Below are 22,985 nucleotides of genomic sequence, written 5' to 3'. Positions count from 1 at the left end.
CAAGCTCCCAACAAACTTGCGATGAAAGCCCATGGTCCAGCTTAGCAACCGCATCTGCCGTGAAGTTTGCCTCTCTAAACACATACTGGAAGCGGACATAAACAGCAGAAGAGTTAAGTAGCCAAATATTCTGAATAATTTGTTGGATGCTCCAAAGGGGATGAACTTTTTTAAGACACTGTCAGTAACAAGTTAGAGTCACCTTCAACCACAATTTGACACCAACTTCTATCAATGGCAGCAACAAGACCATCTCGAAAAACAACACTTTCACCCACATTTATGGAGTTCGCGAAAATTCTTACTTACATATGCACAATGCGCCTTAGTCTCGTAAGTATGCATACGCATGCAACTTATTATTTATAATGAATCTTCCAATTATGTGTACTAACCTGACATATTATGCTGACCGTACATAATAGCTAATTTGCATGGGGTTGGCATGTCCCTGTTCTGATGGCAATTTTTTTCTTTTTTTCTTTTTTTCCTTCTTAGTAATAAGGCTCTATCCAAAAAAGGAAAGGGAGTACTTCAATTACACCAAAAGTCCCAACAAGTCAAAATTGATAAAAGATTTGATTCACGTTGGGAAAGTTATACACTATGACAGGCATCAGATACTCATTCACACACTACAAAAAAAAAGGTCATTACCGACAAACATTTTCCGAGGGCCCTGAAATTTCCTCGGTAATAGTGTTTTTTCCGACCAAAAAATGTTGTCCGTTGGAAATATGTCACGAGCCTGAAATTTATTTCCGACAAAGGAAATACCCTCGACAAAAGTCTCCATTGTCGTCGGAAATGTAATTTATTTGGCGGGAAGACTTGGCGCCAATTTTATTAACAACCAAAAGTACTCTTGACGGAAATAGGATGATTATTTCCGAGGGCTTTCTCATTCCGTCGGAACTGATTGACTATTTCCGAGGGGCTTCTTATTTCGTCGGAATTGCTTGAATATTTCCGAGGGCTTCTTATTCTGTCGGAATTGCTTGAATATTTTCGAGGGCTTCTTGTTTCGTCTGAATTGTTTGACTATTTTTGAAGAGAAATATGTCTTCTAGGTAAAATGTTGGAATGTCAATTTCCCATTAGAATAAGTATAAAAAAAAATTGATTGATAATTACCAATCACACTCCAAAATAAATAACTAAAAATAGTCAATCCAAAAAAAAAAAAGATGATTACAAAAAAAAAATAGACAATCACAATTACTTGACAACTCATCCCATAGTTGTAAGTTGAATCACATCCCTTCTTCAATCAATTTCATTGTCTTCAACATCATTTTGGATGGCATGCATGCTTTGACTTTGAGTCTCTGCTTCTTGGTATGGCTCAATCTCATCATTAGTCATCTCATAAGCATTTCTTGGATTTGTTTCCACTACAAAACTCCAAATTTTATTTTTAACCCCCTTCACATAAAAAACTTGGGTTGCTTGACTTGCTAATACGAATGGCTCTTGAGTATTTAGCTTGCGTGTTGTATTAACAGTGATTATTCCATAACGATCTATCTTGTAACCTGTTCCTTTTCGTGCTGTGTCATACTAATCACAATTGAACAATACAACTCTATTTCCTTCTGTGTAACGAAGCTCCACAATATCTACTAAGGTTCCATACCAAGGCACATCGTCAACCTGATTCTCCCCCTTAACCAGAATTCCACTATTTTGTGTTTTTTTATTCTCATCACGCTGCAATGTATGAAATCTAAAACCACTAATATAATAACCAGGATAATAAGTTACTCGCCTTTCAGGACCTCGAGCCAAAGAAAGCATTTGTTTACTAACTTTACCATCGTTGTATAGTTCTGTGACCTGCATAGAAAGGAAAAAATGCTTTTAAAGAAACATCTATGACAGTCAATTATTTTTCCAATACAATATTATCCATACCCTTTTAGAAATCCAGTTTGAAAATTGAAGCCTATGTGACTCCTCCACATTATCAACACTAGACTGGATTAGAATGTTCTTATGTTCTCTGCATACATAACAAATGATTATATTATATCTAAATAAATAGTAACATATATTAAATACACAAAGAATTTATAGTGTTGAAGAATTCTTACTGGACAAATGGCAAAGCTTCATCACAATTTTGCAGGACATAATGAGTGGCAGCCTTATGAAGTTCAATGCTCATCTCTCTAAGTACACCTTTCCCAAAAGCTCGACCAGGTGTTGAGAAAATAGATAACGGAGATGTATCATATGACGGTTGACCTCCATCATCGTTTCTATCTCTTTTATTAAACTTAGTTTCAACTCGATGCAAATAGCGAGAGCAAAATATTAAACACTCGTCTCCCAAGACACCTTCGGCAATAGACCCTTCTGGATGAGCCTTATTACGAACATAAGTCTTTAGTTTATGCAAATACCTAATTGTGTCATAAATACCGAAATTAGAGAATCATACATCAGCAGTTAAACAAATCGTGAATAAAATTAATATATAAACATTGAGATTACCTTTCCACCGGATACATCCACCTGAATTGTACTGGACCGGCCACCTTTGCCTCCCATGCCAAGTGGCAAGTTAGGTGAATCATGATGTCAAAAAAGGCAGGAGGGAATATTTTTTCCAACTTGCATAGAGTTAGCACAATTTGATTGTCAAGAAGATTCAAGTCATCTTCTCTTAAAACTTTAGCACACAATTCCTTGAAAAAGTACGATAATTCAATTAAAGGCTCACTTACATCTTTGGGCAATAAATCTCGCGCCACAAACGGAAGTAATCTCTCTAAGAACACATGACAATCGTGAGTTTTCATACCAGAAATATTACGTTCTGAAGCATTCACATCGAGATAAATTTCCAGAGTACCCATCTGGAACTTTCAACTCCATTAACCATTGACATAAAGCTTTGTTATCATCATTTGACAATGTATAATCGCCTGGGATAAAATAGAGCTTACCATTATCTCCTTCTTCTGGATGATACCTCTGTCTTATACCCATTTCTTGAAGATCAAGACGAGCATTTAAAGAATCTTTTGTTTTACCATCAATGCTCATCATTGTGCCAATCACATTCTCAAATACATTTTTCTCAATGTGCATGACATCTAAATTGTGACGCACCAAAAGTGTTTTCCAGTAAGGCAATTGGAAAAATATCGAATGTTTTTTCCAATTATGATCTTTTCCAAACCCAAATATTGTATGCTTTTTCCCATCCTTGCCATGTGTTATTTCTCTTAATTCACTAAGTTCATTTATCACATCATCACCAGATGGTCTCTTAGGTGCAAGTCTTCTTTCCCTTGTATTATCGAATTGGCTTCCTTGATTACGCCATACGTGGTCAGACGGTAAAAATCTTCTATGACCCAAATAACATGTCTTAGACCCATGAGATAACCGACGATGCGAAGTATTAGATGCACAATATGGGCATGCCAATTTGCCAGACGTACTCCAACCTGACATGTATGCATATGCTGGATAATCATTTATAGTCCAAAGAAGTGCAGCTCTCATCTGAAAATTCTGTTTTACATATATATCATAAGTTTCAACACCAATTTCCCACAATGTTCGCAATTCATCTATCAATGGTCTCATGTATACATCGATGTCATGGCATGGACCCTTGGGCCCAGGAATAAGTAAAGTCATGAAAACATAAGGCTCCTTCATGCACATCCACGGAGGAAGATTATATGGATATATGACTTCATCAAGATATTACAGGATTACATTGGCCTAAAATGCGATACCATATTGAATTTGTATTCGAATTATCATACTTAACACGTCAATAGTTTTTTTAGTTTTTCAAATACTCTTGATCACATGTTCTTCCGATTGATAAAGATATCAAATTATCAAATAATATAAAAAAGTTGGATTTCCCTCATCATATATCAAAAGAATTAAGTGAAATTACTAATATAAATGAATTTAATTTGGATTAAATTGGCCTAATTTGGATTAAATTGGCCTAATTTGGATTACACATCCTCAGTCATCTAGACCTTCCTTAGACCAACATGATGACCTCATTGAGCCATCACATGATAACGAAATGGAAGACATGCCTCTTGAAACTGAACCATCAAATGGAGAAGGTAATTTTTTTTATACATATATCATTGATTCGCACTGAAAAATTGGTTGTAGTAGAAGTTCCCCAGTACTTCAAATATTTGTATTTTTTTTTTATTAGGTTCAACTATTGAAATAAAAAAAGGTAGAGGGAAGGCTAAGGGTAAAGATGGAAACGGCACTCCAATTCTAATACGTAGAGGAAGGTAATGTATAAGGCTTGCAAAGTTAGTCATTTCTTATGTAGATTCATTTTTATTTATTTATTTAAATTTGGTTTAAATTTTCAGGATTATAACCACTGGAGCTGTGCGAACTATAGGAGTACTTTTTTATCAGGCTATCGATGGAGCATGGCCAACATTTAGAACATTTCCATCAACTCAAATGGATTTACTGTATGATCGCTTTAACGCAACAGGATACACACACACATGCTCAGAGGAAGAGATGAGGGAGGCATTCGAACAACATATTAAATTGCGATATTCCGATTGGATGTCCGCATTGAGAAATAACGTTTTTAAGAAATACAAGACTACTGGTGATAGATACACTCATTGCCCATTAGGGATATCTCAAGATGTTTGGTCTAAACTGGTTGATCATTGGTTAACACTACAAGGAAAAACCTCTTTAGCGACGAAATTTTCAGAGACCAACCCAATTTTGGTCGCTCAAAAAGGAAATTAGCGACAAACCTTTTGCAGTTGGTCGCCAAAGGTTTCGTGATATTAAGGCATTGTTCAAGACATGAACAAAATGAATTGCTACCAAATTCTTCAGAAGGGCGACGAAATGTTTTCGTGGCTATGGTTGCAAGTGGCGACGAAAAATAATTTTGGTCGCCATTCATTGAATAGAGTGCGCACAAAATTAAAAAAATTCTAGGTGACAAAATTTTTTTGTCGCTATGTTTGCCAGTGTCGTCGCAAAGCAAAAATTCGCGCTTAAAATTTTTAGGTTATTTGGCCACCACTGGTTTTGGTGGCAGATTAGTGTGAGCTAAGAATTAAATTAAACCCATTCCAACACGCTTGTTATTTCCCTTATTCAGTTCACATACCCACTCCCTTCATCTCGCACGCCCTAACCTGCTCCGACGCCGACAAAGCAATCAGTCACCGACGTCGGCCAAGCACTCGTATGGACATACCCACTCTCTTCCCCCAAGATTTCTGATGGCCTAAGTTATTTTCCACTGCCTCTGCCCCAGACCATCTACCCTTCAGTTCTCCAGAATTTTCAGAATCTCTACAGCCCCAACCACGCAGTGATTCAAAGGTATTTTCTTCTTTTGTTTATTCAACAATTGTTCTATAGTTAATTGATTTTGATTCTTTCAAAATAAAATCTGTTTTGTTTTGTTTTATTTTTTTGTCTTAACAACAGGGTCGTTGCAACCCCTCAACCATTGAATTGACAAAGTCCTCCTCTCACGACTTCTTTCATATGGTGCCTTTATGTTAGGTATGAAGACCATTTGCTCTGTATGATGTGCTTTTTGAGTTTTGGAACATGGAAATATTTATTTGGTCATCTATGATTTACTGAAAACTACTTCATACCATGTGGATTGGTCCTTAATGATAATGTTGAATGAAAGAAGGTTAAACAATTAAGGACTGACAGGTAACAAACTGGTACATGAGTGATTCTCCCAAGTATAGTAGACTTTTGAATTATTTAGAATCAATTACGAGCCCTTGTGTAAGTGTCTTTAATTTATTAGACGAGTTTGTAGTCAAACCTAATTGGATTTGCACATAATTGAAGTAAAAGAATTGGAAGTTGGAAGTGGGTTATGTGGGTGTGTATTCGTTTCAAGGTTTCTTTGCTTTTGTCTGTAAGATTATGCTTTATTTTAGTTATTATTATTGTGTGTTTTTTTTTTTGTCAAAGGAGCTTATGCTTTTATTGTTTGGGAGAATTTAACTAGGAAAAATAATGTTGTTGTTTTTTGATGATTAGAGAAACTTAAAGGGAGAAGTCATAGACTATTTTGAGTTTGCAGACTAATTTGGTCTCAAGCTCTCCCAAAATATCGTGTCTAACAAATTTTGTTATTTTTGCAGTAGCCTATTTGAAACATTTTCTGTGATGAATAATTCATCTATCTCAAGCACCTTTGTGATGAGAGTCAATGTCATAAAAGTTGAATGCTTTAATTTTTTTCCTGTCTTTTTTGTTTTGTTTTAGGGAATGATATATTAGTATGTTGCTCTGTTTGAGGCTTTGAGCCTTCTCTCTCTATTTTTGTGCTTTGTAAATGTGCAGGATGATACTTAAGATGGCTTTTAGCTTAAGCAATAATAATAGGCCACATCTCAGCATGTGTCTCATTCTCTAAGGTGGTTATTTCTTTCACCCATGTAATCAAATCTCCAGAGCCTGTTTTCTCAGTTGTCTTTTTGTCATTCCTAGGCAACTTGTACACTTTATGGGTCTAGCTTTCAATCCTCCCTATTGTCTTGAGGAACATTTACTCAAAATGCAGTTTACAGAACTTCAAGGAAGTAGATGGGTTGAATTTGTATGGTTGGATCACTATACTTTCAATCCTCTATCTATTTCCTGTGGCTATTTTTGTAGGGTCTCAATGGGTTCAAGGGTATCACAGAGCTATTGCAACTATAGGAAAACCATCCATATTTTGTTGAAGTGTCTTTTTGCTTAGCAATGGTAGAAGACTAAGTGCCTAGTATGTACTTAAGCAAATTCTAAGTCTTGGGCCTGAAAATATTATAAAGAAATATCTTATAGACTTCTAGTTTTTCACTAGGATCATCCTTTCTTAGCTCGTGTTTTAACCTTTAAAGAATTTTTCATGTCATTTTATTTCAATTCAATCCTCTTTTTGTACATTTAGATATCTTTTTATTTCATTTCCTCACTGTATTCTAGTGGAAACTGAAAAAGTTGTCCTTAAATGTTTCTATTTGCACTGAAAACATTAAAACTAATACTTGTTTATGGTTAATTGATATTAGTTCATGTTTGATTGGAAACTTATTCTAAGTATTACATAGGAAGAATATAACAATTCTTGTATGTAATCAAAACAGAAACACTGTAAGGCCAATGCTTTGAACATAAAATAGAAAGAGTTTGATCATATAGGGGGTCACATCCTTTCCTGAAACACATGGAAGCTGCCAAACATGTTTATAATTTTATGTCACTTTTATTCTTTTTTTTAGTTATTATATTGTAATAATTTGAAGTATTTCTAAATCTCTTTTGGTTGGAAAAATGTAAAAGGGTGAAAATCCTACATACATGCAAGTTTTTGACAACCCATGATTTTAGTGCTAACTATGTACCTGGTTTTAGCATCAAATGAAGGCCTTATTCATTTAAGAAACTGAAATGCTTGTATATCTTGACAATGGTTTTTTTATACTGAAAACTCATTTTTTTTTTAAAAAATAATTTTAAATACTGAAAGGCCTTAATTTTCCACTGAATTGGTTGGGTACATCGATGTGGAATGGAATCACATTTTGACAACCTCTCTCTCACTCTCTCTCTGATTTTGTAGTAGCGTTTTCCTCTATTTTCCCTTTATTTAATTGGTTGTGCTTTGTAACTCAATATTGCACTGTAGTCTTGTACGTTTCTTCAATGATATATCAAATTGTCCATTTTTTTATAAACACTTTGTATTTCTTTTAGAGTTTTGTTGTTTAGTGCAGGAGATGTTGTGTAATTGTTGAAGCTACCATTGTGGTTTTTGTTGTAAAAATTTCATAGTTGGTTATTCAATTTAAGCTCTGCCTTTATGTATTTTTAATTGTAGTTGGTCAATTCACATTAATACTCTTTCAATAGTAAATAGAAACATTTGTATGATTTAGTGTTTTGATGTTTAAAGCAGATAAGTGGTGTATTTTTAAAGATTTGGGTTGGTTGATGAAATCTGAGGTTATGCAGAAATCTGTGATCTTGTGTTATGTTATGGACCAAAAGAGCTAGTTTGGATTTATATTTTGATCTGGATTTTTTATAATTAGACATTTCAATGAGCATGTCAAACTTGGTTTCATACAAATTGGAGTTAAATTGGATTTTTGGCAAATTTTTAAAGTAGTTGTTATGTTGCAGGAAGCAGAAAACTCTGTAGCTCAGTCTGTTTTGGATTTTGTTTTTGACATGCTTTCTTAACCTCGAATGCCATGAAATTTTTATGTGATGAAGTTTTATGTGTCTAGTTCTAATCTGGAAAGTTTCGCACTATTTCGACTCAAACTGGTTTTTTAGTGAATTTTTTTCCCAAGTTGAAGTGTTCCTGCCCAAATTGTTTAACAAAGTATTTATTTGGTCATATATGATTTACTGAAAACTACTTCATACCCTTTTTGTTGAATTATCTTTTTGCTTATCAATGTTTGAAGACCAAATTGAAGTGCCTAGAAAATTAGGAATGTCGGGCTATGTGCTTAAGCAAACTCTGTGTCTTGGGCTTGAAAATGTGATAAAGAAATATCTTCAAGACTTCTAGTTTTTCACTAGGATCATCCTCTGTTAGCTTGTGTTTTCACTTTTAAAGAATTTTTCATGTTTGTTTTATTTCAATTAAATCCTCTTTTTCTACATTTAGATCTCGTTTTAGATGGATCCTATCAAATATTTATTTTTTTCCTTTGAATTACTCGTATATATATCCTATGAATTTCATTTCGCACCGGAAACTATTCTAGGAGAACTTGAAAGGTGACTAAAACATCAGAAACGGGGACTACCTGAGCTAATGATAGAGGCAAGAACACTTTCCGGCCAAGTCCCATTAATAGATCAAGGGATTGGTTTTTTCTTTCACTTCTTCATTGTATTCTAGTGGAAACTGAAAAAAAAAGTTGTTCAATGTTTCTATTTGCATTGAAAACATTAAAAACCAGTGAGTGATTGCCTTATTTGGGTTTGTGGTTCTCTTTATCTTATAATGTGTTTAGAACAATGTCATTTAGGAGTCTAACTTTACTGAGGTAATATCTTGTTTTTGCATGTCAAATTATTTGAGGAGGTGGAAGGATTTGGTTTGTGGTTTTGGACAGAGGACCATTTGAGGTAAGAACCTCTTCTTCTCATTACACTCAGTTCCATTTGTTTTCTTATTAACAGCTATAGTGGTTGTCAATGTCATTGTGGTGTTGTTTGTTTAAAGATATTAAAATGACATACGTGTTTTGTATTGTGTTGAGAAGTTTTGCAACCCATGTTGGTTAAGGTGTGGATTATACTTTGGATTTTATGATTTATGTTTTCTAATGGGTTTGTGCTCTGCATGATATTAGTCTTTACATTGGTTTTTTAGAATTGTTTTCCTTCTTCATTTGTGGTATTTGTTATTATCACAAAGGTATCCTCCTTCATTTGTGGTATTTGTTATTATCACAAAGGTATGCTTTAGATAGTTGATATTGAGAGGTATGAAAAATGAATTCAAATTTTATTAAGTTTGTTCAAATACCATTCTCAAACATTCTTAAATATTGATGAATAATGATCATTTTTTTTATGTAGATCCAAACTCTTTTTAATGGCTTATTTAGTTAAGATTGTGAATTTCAGCTTTTGGGCAAGATTTCTTGTAATTCTGTTGTCGAAAATTGTTTGTTTTTGGTCTATATATAGTTTTATATTTAAATTTTCTTGGTTTTGGCATCTTCTTGACCGTTGGCATTTCATTATTTCCGTTCTTTTGTAAAGGAAGATGATTGATGAGTTTGAGAAGATCAAGCGACAATTGGTAGAGTGTTTGGGAATTCCACGATATTAAATCACAGACTCACAGTCCCTATCCACAGGTGTTAAAGATCATGACTACAAAACTTGGAATTACAAAAGGCAAATACATGCATCTTTTTTAGTCGAAACCCGGTCTTAGAGTGAGGAAATTATTACTACAGAACTTAGGTTTACCAAGGGCAAGAATATATGGAGCTTGGCCTCCAGTCCTTGAGTGAAGACTATTTTTGGTAGGTTTACCAAGGGCAAGAATATATGGAGCTTGGCCTCCAGTCCTTGAGTGAAGACTATTTTTGGATATGTTATGTGTACTTGAATAACTAGTATGCTCTTGTGTACTTTTGAATGAGAGAAACTTTTATTCATGTCATTTTCTATTGATCTATTTACCTAAATTTATTGTTTTCCAAAATTACAATATGCTAATGAAAAATAAGTTAATATTATCACAAAACAGAATATAAATTAAATAATTAAAAACACTTAAAATATACAAATTTTAGCGACCAACTCAGTAAGCTTTAGCAACGAAATCAGGTAGTCACTGAAACCTATCGGCGACGAACAACCTATTTGGTTGCCCAATCATTCCTCAGTTCGCGGCAAATTTTGGTATTTTCGTGGGAACCCATCTTTTTAGGCGACCAACTCTTACTGTAAAGGCGACGAAACAAATTTGTCGCTTAAAGGTTTTGGCGACGAAAATTTGTTTTCGTCGCCTTTTGTCTCCAGGTACTTTCAGCCACGAGCCTTAGGCGACCAAATTGGCGACGAAATAATTTCGTCGCTAAAGGGTTTTGGCGACAAAATAACAGCTTTTAGCTACCAAATGTGGTGGTCGCCAAAAGGGTTTTTCCTTGTAGTGTTGCAGCCTACATGGCAGGTAAAAACTCAATTTAAAATAATATTGTTATGACTCGCTAGTGTATGCTTTGGTTTATTTATAAATGCCTTATATGGGTTCACTAAATTGATATTCGATTATGATTTACTTTTTTCGTGCAGGATAAAAGTAAAAGAAACAAGTCTAATAGGTCAAAATCCACAATTGTGCATACCACAGGTTCTGTTCCAATGGAAAAGTACAGAAAAGATGAGGTAAAAATATCCATTTGGTTGTTGCTTTTTGTTGACTGTTCCTTTTGTGGTTATTTTCAAATTTGTTCCTAACAAATTTCATTGTTTAAATCTTAATAGCTTGATCGAACTGGAATTGAACCGAGTCCAATTGATTGTTTCAAAAAGTTCCATGTAAGTAAGCCTAAGAATGGAGGAGAAGAAAGTTGGCCAAGTGAAAAGGCTAAAGAACTTTTTGTACGTTGCCCTTACTTTGTTTCTCTTTTTTTAAATTTTTTTTAATTATTCACGACATATTTTTATATCCGTGTTTATATTTCTACTATTTCATTGAAGGAAAAAATGGAGAATAAAAAGGTTGCTGCAACGGAAGACGAGAATGAAGTAGATGATTGGGATATATACAAGGAGGTTATTGGTGGGCCAAGTCACGGTCGTATCCTTGGCTTAGGTGGTGGCTATAGTACAAAAGATGTGTATCCCTCAGATGACCAAGATTGTAATAAACGTATATGCTTAGAACGTGAAGAAGAGCATGAGAAATTAAAGGAGGAAGTGAAGGACTTGAAAAGTGTGCTGTATGAATTGAAAGATCTAGTTCAAAGTATGAGGGAAAACAACTCAAATACTTATGCACGCTCAAGACAATCTGCTCCAATGGTGAACTCTTTTATTCTCATTTCAATATTTTGCTCACTGTTAAATATTGTATTTGTTATTTTTATTCTTAAACGATTTATGTCTTATTAATTATTACCTTTTATTTGACAGGACAATGTAGAAAGTTGTTCAGATGCTCACCTTGAAGACGAGTAGTGCAACATCAATTGTATTTTGCTACAATATGTATTTTGAATTTCAAGGTTCTGATATATTTGCGGATTGCTTATATGTTTTAAGGATGATGGGGATTGTTTATGTTTTAACTATTTAAAATAATTTTAATTGAACGCTTAAAATTTTAGTACAGTATGGTGTCGTAAGATTTTTTTTTATATTACCAATTAAATATAGATGATTAGAAAACTATTTATAGCAAATATTATTATTCAAATTTCTTTTTATTAATTTTTTAATAAAATAATTACATTTTTCGACCACATTTCCCTCTCGGTAATGCATATTTCCAACAAACACTTTATTATCGGAAATACTTTCCGACAATAATTGCCTATTTCCAACAACATTCCCCACGACATAATCGGGTCGAAACAATTATATTTCCAACCACTTTTTCGTCGAAAATATTTTCCGACAGGATTAATCTATTTGCGACAAACTTTGCGACGAATAAATGTGGTTGGAAATATATATTTCCGACGTAACTTGCTCATCGAAAATATTTTGTTATACTCTTTTCCGACGAGCTATTATATATTTTCCACGAACTCTTTTGGTCGGTAATGATAATTGCGACGAAATCTAGCCCTCACAAATAATATATCATTGTGGAAAATAGTATTTCTGACGACACTCATTGGTTGAAAATATGATTTCGCAAAAACAAGAAATCACGATAAAAGAACTATTTTCGACAATCAAATAAGTAATTACGACCACAGGTACGGTCGGAAATAAATATGTGGGGTCGTTTAAAAAATCCATTTTCGATAGAAATTTAAGCAATAGCTACGAAGCTTGGGCGTCGGAAATACATTATTTCTGACGGAATGGTCGGCAATGAAGTATTTGCAACCGGCCTTTTAGCGACGACTTCCGACGGACTTTTGCCGTCGAAAAAGGGTATTTGCGACGGCAAAAGGCTTTTTGCAACGACAAAATGCCCTCGGAAAAGGGCTTCTGTTTTGTAGTGACAAAGCAACTCAATTGTTTGTACCATAATCAACAGATCGCATTCGACATTAGGGAATTAGCGAGTAGAAAGGCTCACAACCTGCCGAAGGGAAAATATTTCTGGAAAATCACTAAACATTGATGATGTCATCATGATCTCAACTATCGAACATACGTCTTCCTCCGATATGGCAATAGCTTGTTGAGGTTGCTGAAGCTTCAGCTTATAGAACCTAAGCCTTGGACACGTGTCACTCTCACAGTGATTTACAAAGTTCTGCATTGAAACTTTATGCAAATACTCACTTCCATTCCTTTATAAAAAGGGAATAGTGCCTAGGTAAAAAAGTAACTACTTTTCACTTTTACTATTACTCTGCCAAAATTACTGTATCTCCCATACTTGTTGACTTAAGCATTGAAGAGCCTTCGGCAGGTACCACGCTGATGCCGAAACTTGACGACTGCTTCGTTTGTCCCTCTTATGTATGTCAATCTTTCTACCGAAAGTCTCCTTGCTGAAGATCTACACCTTTCCATCTTTGCTGAAGACCCCATACTTCATCATCTAAAGTTGAAACAAGATTTGGACATCAACAGATTGGCGCTGTCTGTGGGAATCGACTTCTAAATCTCACTTCTCTACTAGCCCTGCTGACTCATTCACCCATCAAACCGCCATGCCAAACGAAGCTAGCCTTGGTATTAAGCACACCCCCCCTAATGTAGAGTCCTTTAGAAGGAAACATCTACCGATGTTGATCTTCAAGCTGACGTGAAGCGACTCTGTAACATCCCACATCGACCAACGGAGATTGGGTGATGTGCCTTATATGTACATGTTTACCTCCATCTAGCACGAGGCCTTTTGGGAGCTCACTGGCTTCGAATTCTATGGGAACTCCGAAGTTAAGCGAGTTTGGGTTAGAGCAATCCCAAGATGGGTGACCCACTGAGAAGTTGCTCGTGAGTTCCCAGAAATAAAACCGTGAGAACAGATAGAGGGGCCCAAAGCGGACAATATCGTGCTACGGTAGAGCCGATCCCAGGATATGACAATTTGGTATCATAGTCACTTTGTTGTGTGGTGCGAGTGTGCCGATGAGGACGTTGGGTCCCTAATGGGGGTAGATTGTAACATCCCACATTGACCAATGGAGAGGGGGTGATGTGCCTTATATGTGCATGCCCACTTCCATCTAGCACGACGCCTTTTGGGAGCTCACTGGCTTCGGATTCCATAGGAACTCCGAAGTTTGTATTCGGCAGACGATCTCTACATGATTCAGCAGGGTGAAGACGAACCCCTTCGATCACAAGGCCCATGCTAATCTTGCAGGGGACTATTGAGCGACAAGTACAAAGTCACCCTGCCAATCGACAAGGCCCATGTCGATCATGTAAGGAACTCTCACACGACAAGCACGAAGTCACCCCCTACCAATTGGCAAGCACTGTGCCAATCATGAGGGAGACTCTCTTGTGACACACGCAAAATCACCCCCAGTCGATCGGCAATCACCGTTCCAATTGTGTTGAAGACTCTCGTGCAACATATGCAAAATCACCCTATGCCAATCTGCAAGCACCGTGTCAATCGTGCAAGAGACTCTCGCGTGACATGGGCGAAATCACCCCATGTCAATCGACAAGCACTGTGATGATCGTGTAGGGAAAGCTCCTCGTGCGACATGCTCACTCCTCCTACCAATCGATAAGCTCCGTGCCAATCATGTCGGGGAGAACTCCTTGCGCGACACGCATACTCTATTACTGATCGTGTAGGAGAACCTTTTGTGCGACATATGCGCTCTCCCCTATTTGGTAAGATTGATGCCAATAGTCTAGCTGCCTGCCCCACGTTCACTTCACAGTTTAGCCCAGTTACCTCATTGCCGAAGCGACTCCTAACTTGCAAACTTGAGGGACTGCCTACGGCGTCTGTCACACCGAATCGCTCGAGTTGATTGTTCGGCATTTTACAAGTTTCTAACCTAGAAGCAACTTCTTGATCGGCAACTTGGGGGATTACTGTTTGTACCATAATCAACCAAGCACATTCGACATTGAGGGACTGGTGCAGACAAACATACAGCCTACCGAAGGGAAAACAGTTCTAGAAAACATCTAACATGATCTCAGCTTCCGAAGATACGAAGATACGTCTTCCTCTGATGTGACAATAGCCTATTGAAGCTTCAGCTTACAGAATTTAAGCCTTGGACACTTATCGCCCCCACAGTGATTTGCACAAAGTCCCACATCGAAACTTTGTGCAAATACTCACTTCCATTTCTCTATAAAAGGGGAATAGTGTCAAAATTATTGTGTCCCCCACACTTGCTAACTTAAGCGTTAGAGAGCCTTCAACAAGTACCACACCGATGCTCAAAGCTTGATGATTGCTTTTTTTTTTTTCCCTCTTCTGTAGGTCAACCTTTCTACCGAAAATCTCCTTGCTGAAGATCCGCACCTTCCTATCTCTGTCGAAGACCCCATACTTCATCATCTAAAGTTGAAACCATATTTGGACATCAACATCAATTAATATAAGGATGATGCCTCAAAATATCTGGGATAATAGAAAACACTATTCCATGGGAAACAACGTTGGCCTCAACTTCTCATCAATTGTGTTTTAAGTCTTTAGCTTTAGGTTTTAGCTTGTAATAAGATCATTCCATTTTTAATATATAAGCGATAGTCTAAAATTACTCTAAATTAATCTTATTTATAGAAAGGGGAATTTGAACTTGGGTATAGGGAAACAAAATCATTACACTGACCAACTGGCATAACATAGATTTGCAATTCATTCCATTTCTTAAAGAATGGTTTTGAGAACTATACCCCTGTTGCTATATCCATGTTTAAAAAGAACAACAAAATAAACAATCACATATACCTTTGAATAAAACTGTATTATTACCATATTTACTGATATCACAGCTCTCACATAGATTGGACTAACTAAAATATGTTGATTTTATGTATACAAATCAATAACAGAATACATGTACATGAGAGAGAGAGAGAGAGAGAGAGAGAGAGAGAGAGAGAGAGAGAGAGAGAGAGAGAGAGAGAGAGCAAATGAAGTACCAGCTACCATGTTCATTTTCTATATGAATTAAGCACATCCGTGAATACGGCAGGCACTTCCTTGATAAAGGCGGCAAATTAATGTATATTCTAAACACCCCTCTAATCATAATTAGTGCCTCCCAAGTACTTCTATTTTATCCTCGTTCATTAAAAACTACATAAATTCCAGTTGAGGTACAGATGGAAGGTACCACGAAACCAAGAGAGGGAGAGAGAAAGAGAGAAGAAGAAGAAGAAGAAGAGGACATATAGCTACATGTGGGTATGGTTTGGGGACAAAGCAAAGGAAGCTTAATTACAGCATCCATCCGAACAATTCACATGGGAGCTGTGACGTGATTCCCTACAGTTTCTTTATCCACCCTTTCCTTCAAGCATCATGCCCAAATCCCCTAATCCCACTATTATATTAAGATTACCTTACAACTGCTAATTCAGCCTTTTAATAATACACACACACACATATATATATATATATATATATATATATAATACTAGGTCCACCTCCTGTGCATAACCCTCACACCAAGAAGCTTCAATGCGAATGGTTTTTCGTGTTTTCTTTATTTGGTTAATCGATTACGTACGTATGTTAGTAAGACTCATTAGAGTTCAATTTCACGTGAATATCCCAAACTCATGACAGGGATGTTACTGTCAAAGATATACAACTTAAATTAGACATAAATTTTATGTGGATCCCGAACTGAGAGAGATGTGATTATTAAACCCTACTTCTCTTTATTATGAAACCCTAAAAGTAGTTAACTCAATTTAATTAGTTCAACCTTTACAGTTTGGGATAGTCTTCAGTTAATTATTTACCACCCCTAGAGTCACTTTGATAACACAAAATGACAGAAACTAATAATTGGGTCATCGGTCAAAATTCCTAATAATCTTTTTTAACTATAAAAATTAGAGATATTTAGTCATATACTCATTTTTAGCACTAATAATATAAATAAATCCAACATCACTTAATTTCTATAAATAAACCCAAAAAAACTCAAAAAATGACAGCTGACCTTATTGAATTTAATTTTGATTATTAAATTACTTTGATGCCCTATTGAGTGTTTTGGGCTTTTTTATGATGTTTTGGGATTGAGTTTGTTTTAAGAAATGAATGACAGTTTTGTAATTTAAAAGAAGTTAAAAGTCTTTTTGTTATGTTGTAAATGAATTTTGGGTGTGTTTCTAAAGTCTATTTCATATATGGTATTTTTATAATTTGAGCTCCTATATTGGGTATAATAGTGAATCTCTCTAAAAAGTACTCTGATTTAAAGAAAGGGAGACTCGAACTTAGATACAAAGAAACGAACACACTGTTATGATCAACTGACCTAACTCATATTTACGAAAGAAAATAATTCTTAATACGATAAGTAATTCCTAAAAATGGCCATGATACTTTGGTTAGTACTTGGTGCTATATGAATCATTCCCCCACCACATGTGGTTGGATCAGACGGTCAGAACATCATTGGAAATGTTCTCTTGGATGCAAAATGCAAAAAAGAAAGAAAGAAAGAAAAAATAAAAATCATGAGGCTATTATTATAAGCTCCCCCACTAAAGAGACGGGCACGAGGGCACGTGGTGGCTGATTCCGCTAGTTATTAAAACTAGTACTGGCGACTTTCCAGTAAAACCGTTGAGCCCCAACCTCCTCCCAGCTGGCAATAGCTGTCCGATCCCTCCCTCCCCCATGTGACCCCACTGCACAATAGAGATCGAGATAAAATTTATTTCATTAAATAAATAATAAAAAATATTAAAAATAAAAGAAGAAGCTCAAAATATAATCATGTTGTCTCGTGGGTTTCTTTCTTAACCCCCCCTCCTCAAACAATATTCATGATTGAACCTTCAACATTCCCTGGTTTGTGTGTATTTTTTTTTTTGGGTATATATATAGGAGCCTTTGTTGGAGCTTGTAATTTTGTTTGGTTTCTTCCGAGACTCATATCCCTCATCTCCTCTCTTTCATTCTCTCTCTCTCTCTCTGTCTCTCTTAATCATTTTAACATTCCAAGTTTGATTGAGATTGTGGTTAATTTGTGTACATTATGGCACAATTACCTCCTAAAATCCCAAGCATGACACCCAGTTGGCCTGACTTTTCTCACCAAAAGATGCCTCCCATGGGCCATTTTGCACCCAATGGAAATGCCCCTGCGGTCAACGCCACCACCGCATCTCAAAACTCTTGTTGGGTTGATGAATTCATCGACTTCTCTTCGGCGAGACGTGGGTCCCACCGGAGATCGGTCAGCGACTCCATTACCTTCCTCGAGACACCAATGCAGGACGAATGCCGTGCACCGCATGGTTCACACCCCAACAACCACGAGTTTGATAGGTTTGACGACGAACAATTCATGTCCATGTTCACAACCGAAGAAATCTCTGCTGCCGCCGCCGCCGCCGGCCCCACCGGCTCGTCCTCGAACCCGTCCTCGCCTTCCGACCATAACAGCATTAATGAGGACGAGAAAGAAGCGGATGCGCCTCATCACAAGCAGCTGAAGAACGAATCTGAAGAGGTGGAAAGCCAATGCGAACAACCAAATCCAAATGATACAACGAAGAGCAAGTCCAATGACAGGAAAATTGATCCAAAAAGGGTCAAGAGGTAAATCATGCAACGCAGAGTCATTTTCCAATAACGTAATTACCCTTTTGTAATTTTGTAAAAATATGTTGAATTAAATTTTTAATTACGTGTTTTTGTGTTTGCATTAGAATCTTGGCAAACAGACAATCTGCACAAAGATCACGGGTGAGGAAGCTGCAGTACATATCAGAACTCGAACGCAGCGTTACCTCTCTACAAGTAGGTTAACTATGTAAATTCTGAATTTAATTAATTAATTTCGTTGTGAAATTATACCTTAATTACTAGCTGATTAATTAATTTAATTAGACTAAATTTTACTGACTCTTTTTTTTGGTTGCAAAACGAAGGCTGAAGTTTCAGTTTTGTCACCGCGGGTTGCGTTTCTTGACCATCAACGCTTGCTGCTAAATGTCGACAACAGTGCTCTCAAACAAAGAATTGCAGCATTGGCGCAGGATAAGATTTTCAAAGATGGTACGTATATATAATTACACTTTTATATCATCAATTATTTAACTTCACAAAATTACATAATTAGTAATATGAATCTTGTTCATTTTATTTTGAAACAAAACATCATGATTTTGGACATGGTTTTAAGTTCATGGCATATGTAGACCTGGGTTAGGGTAGTTGGCTAGGACAATGAGTCGACCCCTTACACCCAAGTTCGAGTCCCCGTTCTTGTAGATTAGATTAATTTAGAGTAATTTATTGATTATACATATAGAAAAAATATATAATTAAGATCAATTTCAATCTAGGTCACGTGTGTTCAAATATCAAATTTTATAATATATATATATTTTTTTTATCAATTTTAATTTATCATAATTGAATGAAGAACATTATTGTCCTTCAGTCAGTTGAGCTCCTAGCTACCAACTTTTATACTGGTGTACTGAGATCTAATTAATTCCCTCAGCCATGTTAGGAAAAAAATATATATATAAGAACTGCAAGCCATAAAAGGGTGGTTATGCTTGGTACTCAAAACTATGAAAATGGAAAAAGACCTCTAGATTAGATAAAGAGACTTATTTGATCCACCAACAATCAATGCGCAGCGCAAAGCAGCCTCAAAAAGGTCATCCATGCATGCTAAGAGTAGGAAGAAAATTAAGGAGATGATGCATCATATCATGTGGCACTTCCTACTCTGCAAGTAGAAGAGGGGATCATATTAGAGTGGTGGGACGGAGGTACGAGTAATGTTAGATAGATCACATTTATGAATCAAATTATAAATGCAGTCCACAACAACTGTGATACATAATGTATTACATAGTTTTAAGAGGAAAATAAAGTTTCATATTCTTTTAAGGAATGTTAGGTGAACTCCTTGAAGATGTATGAATTTTTTTATTTTTTTATTTTTATTTTATACAAGTTTAGGAGGGAAGATAAGTGATTAGGGATAAAGTAATATAATAATGGTCTCTAACGTATAGGCATGTGTTTACATGTGAACTTCTCATGTGCAAAATTTTAATAATGTGGGTTGGGTTGTCAAAAGTCACATGTAATTATGAAATGATTTTAACCTTATATTTGGGTTTTTTATTTATTTATTTATTTATAAAAAACAATGCAGCTCATCAAGAAGCATTGAAGAGGGAAATAGAGAGGCTAAGGCAAGTATATCACCAACAAAACCTCAAGAAGATGGAGAACGTTGCTCAATCACCAACACCACCCTCAGACACCATAACAACTCCTGAAAAAGAACAGCTCCTCAATGTTTCCTCCTAATCATCATTTAATTTCCTCTAGTGTGGTTAATTAAGGGCCTAATGAAATCTCATCATGTGGTCTCCAAACAAATTATACCCTAAATTCATGTCTATTGAAAATCATGTCAGCATTTTGGATAATTGATTTCAAAACTACATCGGTCTTTTGAAGAAATTGAAGACGAATCAATTATAAGAAAAATAGACGCACAGTTGTATACAACTGATTATACTCACCGTGTGAGCAAGTTTGCTGATTTTGAAGACATGATGAACATGGAAAGAAGTCACATTATTCTAGGTGACTTGGCTGCTGCTGCTGACCTGTGCAGTCACGTGTTGTGTTTAGCTTTAAAGAAGGGGACCACTCAGATAATGAATGATTGGGTTGCAGGAAGGAACATGTGCATCTGTGGTTTTTAGAAAGAAAAGGAGGACTAGGATTGTACCGCTTTAGCTGATTTTGGGTGTGTATGTGATGATTCGTTAATATTCTATTGGCATTATTTTTTTAATTTTATTTTTGGACTTTAAATTTTCAAATTAGTGCTAATTGGTATAAGGCAAAGTATAGTGGGGTTGTGTTGGGATGCACGAAAGTAAGGGTAGCAGCAGGGAGATGCTCGGCACTTTGATGTCAGATTTGTTGTACATTTTTAGTGTATTATTGGTTGTAATAACTTCATTGGCCGAAATAATTTATCAAAACGAGGTTTAAATTACAAAGAAAACGAAATTTCTCACACACATTATCAACATTGTGCGTAAATATGCAAATCAAAATCTTTTTTACAGTCAGATTAAGTTTTGTTAAATAAATGGGGCAGATTCATGCTCTACAACCACAATCATTCCATCATACTGTCCTGAATCTCTCCAATTACTTCTGAGAAGTGGATTGTAAATTTGATCAAGCATGATTTGTAGCCCCCTCAAGTGAGTCTGTGCAGCAAGCAGCGGCTGGTACCTTTGGTCTTATCGACTTCACCAATGCCTCACTGGAATATCTAAGATCATATATTAAGGTTTGCATATTTATGACTAGTGGTGGGGGACACGTAGATGTATGTTTAATTATATTACCCCCTATGAAGTTATGGTAAATTTTCATATTACTCCTCGCAAGGTCGTGACTATGTATTTCGCTTTTTTATTAATATTTTGTGTCTTACGTTGTCCTGATATCAAAACTGATAAGCTTCAAGATGCAAGCTTTCGAGAAGAATAAAAAAAACATTCAACATGAGACCAGCAAGATTATTTGCTAATATGAAGATGAGATGAATGAATATTTAAAAGTGTAGAAGTTGCTTCTCATCACTTTATGCGTCTGATATAAAGAATGGGAGAAGTTTGTTTGGTATGTTTAGCTTCACACCAATAATATGACAAAGTTATTAAAAATTCTCTAGTAAATTGGCAAGACTTTACCTTCAAAAGTCAATTATTTAACAAAGTTCTTAAAATTGATAAGATTTTTGGATACCACCAAACTATTAATGATTTTAAAAGTCATAAATGAATACCATCACTTTTAATAAGTCTTCAAAAATTTGAATTGCATATTAATTCCATGAAAGTGTTTAAAATTAATTCCACAAAAGTATGAACTAATAAATACACACCCCATAGTTTTTATTTCAATCGGGAAGATGTAAATTTTGTTGGCGAGATATCCTAGTCATATTAGGATATTTTTTTCTTATTCTATTAGGATTTTATTTATTTCCTTTTTGTATAGATATTATGTAATTAGGATTTTTCTTATTTCCTAGTATAATCCTTTTAGGGTTTGTAACCTTGTATTATAAATACCTCATTTCGAAAAATGAAATACATCTAAAAATATTCTACCCATATTGTTTGACTTGGCATCAGAGCCAACTTTCTGGTGACCTTTGTGTGTGTTGTGCCCACTCGTGTTCTATTGTGTGCCCTAATTTCTTTTAGGGTTCTCGTGTCTGTGTCTGTCGTATCTACTTCGTGTTGTGTTTTTTTTTTTTCCGCTGCTATCATCGGTGATGATTCCAAAATCGTGGTGAGTGCTAGTGCGTCTGCAACAAAGGAGGAACGTCCCTCGCGTGATTACTCTACCCCAATTACTTTTGACAAATTGGATGGCTCCAATTATGCCTCTTGGTCTCGTGGTGCGCGTATTACAATTACTCGTCGTCGTATGGCAAGTTGGATCAATGGGAAGAAGCCTGCTCCGTCTTCAGATTCTGCTGCCTATGCCGAATGGGAAGAAGATAATTGCCTAGTGTAGTCATGGCTTCTCAATTCCATGACGCCAGTTCATGCCTTGTTTGAACATGGTGCTACTGCTTATGATATATGGGAGGCCGCCCAGAAGACCTATACTGTGACTCAGAATAGTTCTCGTCAGTTTCAACTTCGGCGGCAGTCCATCCTTATGCGTCAGAATGGTGAATCTGTCAAAGTGTTCTATGAAAAACTCCATGCTATCTGGCAGGAGATTGGTTGTCTGCGTCCACATGAATATAGTTGTGCCGATGATGGGGCTCATTGTCTGAAAGAACTTGAAGCCGATCGAGTTTATGATTTTCTTGGAGGACTTGATCTACCATATGATGATGTCCGTAGCTATATCCTTGCTCTTAGTCCTGTCCCACCCCCTCTCGAAGCCTATGCCATGGTCATAGAGGAAGACACCCGTCAATCCGCTATGCTTGGAGGAGGTTCCATGGCCCTCAAAGTCGACCCAGCACGTCAAAGACCGGTTGCCCAGTACGACGCGAATGGTCGCCCTTCATCTAGAAAATTTTCTCCTTCTGCTGGGTCGCGTCCTGCTGGCTCTACCC

At 36.1% G+C, this 22,985-nt stretch overlaps 2 protein-coding genes across 2 annotated transcripts; one reads left to right on the top strand and one right to left on the bottom strand.

The window, feature by feature from the left end:
• On the bottom strand, positions 1,561-3,675 carry LOC18780975. Its single transcript, XM_020559915.1, has 4 exons — positions 2,819-3,675; positions 2,094-2,405; positions 1,915-2,002; positions 1,561-1,836 (listed from the first exon to the last, which is right to left on the bottom strand). The coding sequence occupies exons 1-4, from the start codon at positions 3,673-3,675 to the stop codon at positions 1,561-1,563; spliced, it is 1,533 nt and encodes a 510-aa protein (XP_020415504.1).
• LOC18779316 (basic leucine zipper 61) lies at positions 17,102-20,894 on the top strand. Its single transcript, XM_007212327.2, has 4 exons — positions 17,102-18,445; positions 18,556-18,646; positions 18,778-18,904; positions 20,025-20,894. Exons 1-4 carry the CDS (start codon positions 17,880-17,882, stop codon positions 20,180-20,182), a joined length of 942 nt encoding a protein of 313 aa, XP_007212389.1. The 5' UTR covers positions 17,102-17,879; the 3' UTR covers positions 20,183-20,894.

This window comes from Prunus persica, chromosome G3 (genome assembly GCF_000346465.2).
Source record: "Prunus persica cultivar Lovell chromosome G3, Prunus_persica_NCBIv2, whole genome shotgun sequence".
In the NCBI taxonomy this organism is placed as follows: domain Eukaryota; kingdom Viridiplantae; phylum Streptophyta; class Magnoliopsida; order Rosales; family Rosaceae; genus Prunus; species Prunus persica.
The sequence above is the reverse complement of the archived record's forward strand: the minus strand, read 5'-3'. Positions and strand labels throughout refer to the sequence as shown.

Bases quoted from the DNA above. Each gene is read 5' to 3' on its own strand.
- LOC18780975 (XM_020559915.1), bottom strand. From the start codon at position 3,675: ATGAAGGAGCCTTATGTTTTCATGACTTTACTTATTCCTGGGCCCAAG. The intron at 2,406-2,818 runs GTAATATTTCTG...TGACACAATTAG, and splicing joins CGATGTGAATGCTTCAGAAC to GTATTTGCATAAACTAAAGA. The intron at 1,837-1,914 runs GTATGGATAATA...CTTTCTATGCAG, and splicing joins CAAACTGGATTTCTAAAAGG to GTCACAGAACTATACAACGA.
- LOC18779316 (XM_007212327.2), top strand. From the start codon at position 17,880: ATGGCACAATTACCTCCTAAAATCCCAAGCATGACACCCAGTTGGCCT. The intron at 18,647-18,777 runs GTAGGTTAACTA...TGCAAAACGAAG, and splicing joins GCAGCGTTACCTCTCTACAA to GCTGAAGTTTCAGTTTTGTC. The intron at 18,905-20,024 runs GTACGTATATAT...AAAACAATGCAG, and splicing joins GGATAAGATTTTCAAAGATG to CTCATCAAGAAGCATTGAAG.